At 42.8% G+C, this 4,998-nt stretch overlaps 1 protein-coding gene and 1 non-coding gene across 2 annotated transcripts; both read left to right on the top strand.

Annotated features, from left to right (window-relative positions):
- Positions 1 to 496: 496 nt before the first annotated feature.
- LOC139417096 (transcription cofactor HES-6-like) lies at positions 497 to 4,254 on the top strand. Its single transcript, XM_071166344.1, has 4 exons — positions 497 to 683; positions 1,172 to 1,267; positions 1,382 to 1,454; positions 2,822 to 4,254. Exons 1-4 carry the CDS (start codon positions 612 to 614, stop codon positions 3,484 to 3,486), a joined length of 906 nt encoding a protein of 301 aa, XP_071022445.1. The 5' UTR covers positions 497 to 611; the 3' UTR covers positions 3,487 to 4,254.
- A 143-nt stretch (positions 4,255 to 4,397) lies between these two features.
- Positions 4,398 to 4,479, top strand: trnal-aag (transfer RNA leucine (anticodon AAG)). Its single transcript has one exon. It is a non-coding gene; the product is annotated as a tRNA-Leu (tRNA).
- Positions 4,480 to 4,998: the final 519 nt, after the last annotated feature.

Here is a 4,998-nt window from a genome sequence, read left to right on the forward strand (position 1 = left end):
CCTTCGTCAACGATCCATTACTATTCCCGGTTGGTTCAACGTAATTTCATTGAAACAACGTTGATTCAACTAGTGTGTGCCCAGTTTTCTAGCTGGCACCATCCATCAATCCATCCAAAACGTCACCTTTTCAAACTCCAGTGCCGTCCGCGCTTTGCAGGTCTTACCCGCGCCCCCCTCCTATCTTCCCCATTCTCCCGCTTGACAACAGCGGGGAGAATTGGACCATGTGCCATGAAACGTGCCCACGGCGGGGCTGTGGGAAAGTTCGGGGAAGAGAGAACCCACACATTGTCATGGTAATGTCGGTGGGTCGAGGTGTTGGGGGCGGGAGGCTGTGGTGCTTAACACCCACACGGGGAGAGTACTTTTACTCCTGCTTCTATTCTAATTTATTTCACTCAGTGTTTCTCCATTCGTTACCTAGCCATTAAAACAGTACAAACGGAGTTCTGTGTGTGGATAGCCTTCAACTGCCAGAAGTCAAATCTAGCGTCATTTGATTAATTGCGTGCAGACTGCCCACGGGAGATTAGGACACGGATAGTGTGGACTGTGAAGTTGAGCTATCAGTTGGTCGGCTGGTTTGGTGTGCGCTCTGCAGCGCGAGGATGACGGCCTCCAACATGGAACATGGAGGAAATGCTCCCGAGAAGAATTTTAACGCCAAAGATGAACGAAAGGTAGGCTTGCAATTGTATGGGCCTAAACGCAATATTTTCGATGTGAGGAATTTTGTAAAACTGGGTAATACATCAAGGTAAGGGTTGTGCAGGAATTGTTCGAAGTATCCCCCCCCCATTAAAATCCTTAATTGCCTGATGCAAATGAATGAATGCATGCATATCCCACTACTACATTTAATAAGATTGCCTTTATGCAATGTGCAGAGACAGTTGGTAGACTTTGCAAAAGGTTTGGCTGCAGGTTGTTGAATTCTCTTCAACAGGGTCTAGCTGCAGACTCATCATTTTATTGTAGTATCAAACGGAGTAACATTTCTCATATTTCATTCCAAAACTAAAATTGAGAGCTTGGGACCATAAGGTTTTACCTACAAAAAAGATGATTCTGAGATAATTGGCTTTAAAGTACCAAACCCACATTACCCCAGCTCAATTGATTAATACTTAAACAGAGGTATTAGTTGTAGTGTTGATTTGATTGACAGCTGCGGAAGCCTCTGATAGAGAAGAAGAGGCGGGAGCGAATCAACTGCAGCCTTGAGCAGCTGAAGGGGATCATGGTGGACGCCTATAACCTAGATGTGAGTACACCCACACATATGCATAGACGCACAATGAGAATATTTTTGATAAACCACAAAACTTTCAGAACATTTGCATGATCTTCTTCCCTATTTAACTCTGACTTCTGTTAGCAATCTAAACTGGAGAAGGCTGATGTACTGGAGGTTACTGTCCAACATATGGAGGGTCTACAAAAGGGTCATGGTAAACACATACAGACACACACCGTCACTTTAATCAACGACAGAATACCGTAGCCCACTTTTAATGCAATATTGTTCCAAGTTCTAATGGAACATACAGAGCTGGTTGTAAATTATACTCCAGTGCTGCATGGGGTAATGTAAGCATTGGAACCAATAATATGTATAAACCCTAGATTGCTGATGCTAGGTAATTGCCAATGAGAGGCTTTGAAGCCACCGGCCGCCATATTGGTACTCCTCCGAAGGAGCAGTCTATACTGGAATTCTCCAGTGTGTATATATAAGAGGGGACAAAGTTACTCTTGAGTGGCGCAGTGGTCTAAAGCACTGCATCTCAGTGCAAGAGGTGTCACTATAGTACCTGTTTTGAATCCAGGCTGTATCACATCCGGCCGTGATTAGGAGTCCCATAGGGTCGGTACACAATTAGCCCAGCATCATCCAGATTTGGCCTGAGTAGGCCGTCATTGTAAATAAGAATTTGTTCTTAAATGACTTGCCTTTTTAAATAAATAAATACATTTAATTAAGCATTTCTTTGTTGTAGTGGGGACAGAAAAATTGATAGTCTAAAAAAAAAATGCTTTTATATATTTTTGTTTAAATTATAGCTCCAAAATGGATGTGCGGTGGATTCTAAACAGCACCCCTGTTGGTAATCTAGGGTTATTACATATAATTGATTGGAACCCTTATAGTGGGTGGGATTATCATGTGTTGTCAATCATTGACTAATGTCTCCCGATAGGGGTCCTTCACTCTACATATCAATGAGCTCCTATTGGGTAAATTCAGAAAACCTGTTTGACAGCTCCTGACAAACTGGAATTCAAAGCAAGCCAGGGAATGAGAGAGAACCACCTTCACTACCCTGATCACATTCACCAGTTGATAACTGATTTATTTTATTTGTTATATAAAGTAATACATTTAATTGACAGATATAAATGTGTTCACTCAGCTCACTGCATATACATTAGTGCATAACACCATCAATATTCTGCATTCCCAACAATATTGTAACTATGCATTGCAGTGGTGGCTGGAGGGAGGAGCTATAGGAAGCATGCTCATTTGTAATGGCTGAAATGGGATCGATGGACCGGAGTCAATCATGTGGTGTCCAAGCATTTCGCTACAGTCGCATTAACCTCTGCTAGCCATGTGTATGTGACCAATAACATTTGATATGTATGTTGTGTTTTATACCGTTCCATTAATTCCATTCCAGTCGTTACAATGAGCCCCTCCTCCTATAGCTCCTCCGACCAGCCTCCTCTGATGCATTGTAGGACGTTCTAAACCTGACTGAGTTGTTCTCACCCCTGACTCACTGCCACTCCCCTGTGGTTCTTCTGTATTTAGGTACTGGCATCCCTGCTGGTCCCAGTGTCGGGTTCCAGTCCCGGCAGCGCTACAGCAGTGGATACATCCAGTGTATGCAGGAGGTCCATAACCTGCTCCTGGGCTGTCCAGACATGGACAAGCCTCTAGGGGCCCAGCTCCTCAATCACCTCCTTAAGTCTCTGCCCCACATCAGCTTAGAGACTGGGCCTGGAAACACTGGTGGCAATGGGCCTGGAAACACTGGTGGCAATGGGCCTAATCGGACCCCAACAAGGCCTATCACTGGTGGGGTCAATGGGACTCTGATAAGAGCCATTGGTAATTGTAACGGTAGAATTGGTAGTGGTGGTAGTGGTAGTAGTAGTAGTGGTGCTAGTCCCAATTCTGGACCTGGATCCCCTCCCCAGTCTCCGCTTTCACTGCCTTCTGGAGGCGTAGGTCTATTCCGACCTCGCCGTTTACAGATGCATCATGCCTCGCCGCCGTTGACCCCGCCCACAAGATGTTCCCCGCTCCATGCCCCCCACAGGCAGGTGCATTCTGGGAGAGATGGGAGGGAGCAGCTGCCTGCCTCCTCTCCTTCTAGCTCACCCAACCTCCCCCAGCCAGGGGTGTCTCACCCCGCCCCCCTGCCCCCTTTCTTCGGCCCTGTGGGAGACCCCTCTATGTGGAGGCCTTGGTGAAAGAGGACACACACACACATTTCATCACTTTAGGACCCCTGAGTTTTTCCTCACCCTGTGATCTGAGTGAAAAAATGCCCTATTGGCAGCAGACCACCTAAGGCCTGGGGTTTTTCCCAGTCACCTCATGCTGTGGTCAGGAAAAACTCAGGGACTCTTTATTTTTGATCTAATTCCATCTCATGGAATCGCTCAACTCTGTTGTTCCTGGATTTAGTGCAGAAGTCAGGAGATAAAGATCTAGGTGGATCTACAAGTTTCACTTCCTGTAAAATTGAATCCAATATGTTGTGGTGTGATTGACAGATGCATCAGCCCTCTAGGAACATGTCTGTAGTGTTCTGCTATATTAACTGCATTGCCAGCGGTTCTATGGTCTCATTTTTCGTTTAAATGCTTCACATTTTAGACATACAAATATTTGTATATTTTTTATGAGATTGTCCAGAAGTAAGCATTGTTTTTACAATTTTGTGTTTTCTTCCAAATATTTCGCTGGTGTTCATTTTATGTTTTCAATGTGTAGAAAATGGTCACAGAATGTGGAATTTGTTTTGTCACACACTGATAAATTGATTGATTCATTTATTAAACAGATTTGATTAATTGATTCAGATCTAATGTTTGTAATTACAATGAATTGCTTACTTTGGAAATGTTTTCATCCTTGTATATTACAAGAAGATAGTCTGTTTCATATTGAAACAGCTAAAATAAAGTGTGCTGGATCTTTGTTTTTCAGAATTGAATAAAACGGCATTAAAACAATAGTAAATGTGAACCATCTTTTGTATGCTGAAATTATGAATAGCAAATTATAGAAATACCATTATATTGTATGGATTTAAAACAATATATAAAAATCGGTCTAGGAAAGTACTCTAGTTCCATGCACACGAAACATAGCACAGGATAGCGTGGCCGAGCGGTCTAAGGCGCTGGATTAAGGCTCCAGTCTCTTCGGGGGCGTGGGTTCGAATCCCACCGCTGTCAGGCAAGCTTTTGACCGAACTTAATTTGGCCTGACTAGGAATTACCTTTTACCGACTGCGAATACCAGTTCGTAGTTTAAATATGCTATAAATCATGTATCTTTAATACTTACCGGAAACAGTTGTCACTTGTCGCATAAAATATATCCGTGATGTCCGCAGTGTACATTCGTAAGCCAAAAAGATTTCACCACTAGGTGTCCCTGTTGCATAATTTATTTTTTAGGAATCCCTGGCTATACTATATATATATATATATATATATATATAGTACCAGTCAAAAGTTTGGACACCTACTCATTCAAGGGTTTTTCTTTATTTTGACCATTTACTACATTGTTGAATAATAGTGAAGACATCAGAACTATGAAATAACACATGGAATCATGTAGTAACCTAAAAAGTGTTTAAACAAATCAAAATATATTCATATTTTAGATTCTTCAAAGTAGGCACCCTTTGACTTGTTGACAGCTTTCCACACTCTTGGCATGATAAACAAGATGGGTTGAGAGCTGCA

The sequence above is a fragment of the Oncorhynchus clarkii genome, chromosome 9 (assembly GCF_045791955.1).
Source record: "Oncorhynchus clarkii lewisi isolate Uvic-CL-2024 chromosome 9, UVic_Ocla_1.0, whole genome shotgun sequence".
Lineage (NCBI taxonomy): Eukaryota > Metazoa > Chordata > Actinopteri > Salmoniformes > Salmonidae > Oncorhynchus > Oncorhynchus clarkii.

Coding starts and splice junctions, on each gene's coding strand:
- LOC139417096 (XM_071166344.1), top strand. CDS start 612: ATGACGGCCTCCAACATGGAACATGGAGGAAATGCTCCCGAGAAGAAT. Junction 1,268..1,381: donor TGGACGCCTATAACCTAGAT/GTGAGTACACCC, acceptor GACTTCTGTTAG/CAATCTAAACTGGAGAAGGC. Junction 1,455..2,821: donor GGGTCTACAAAAGGGTCATG/GTAAACACATAC, acceptor TTCTGTATTTAG/GTACTGGCATCCCTGCTGGT.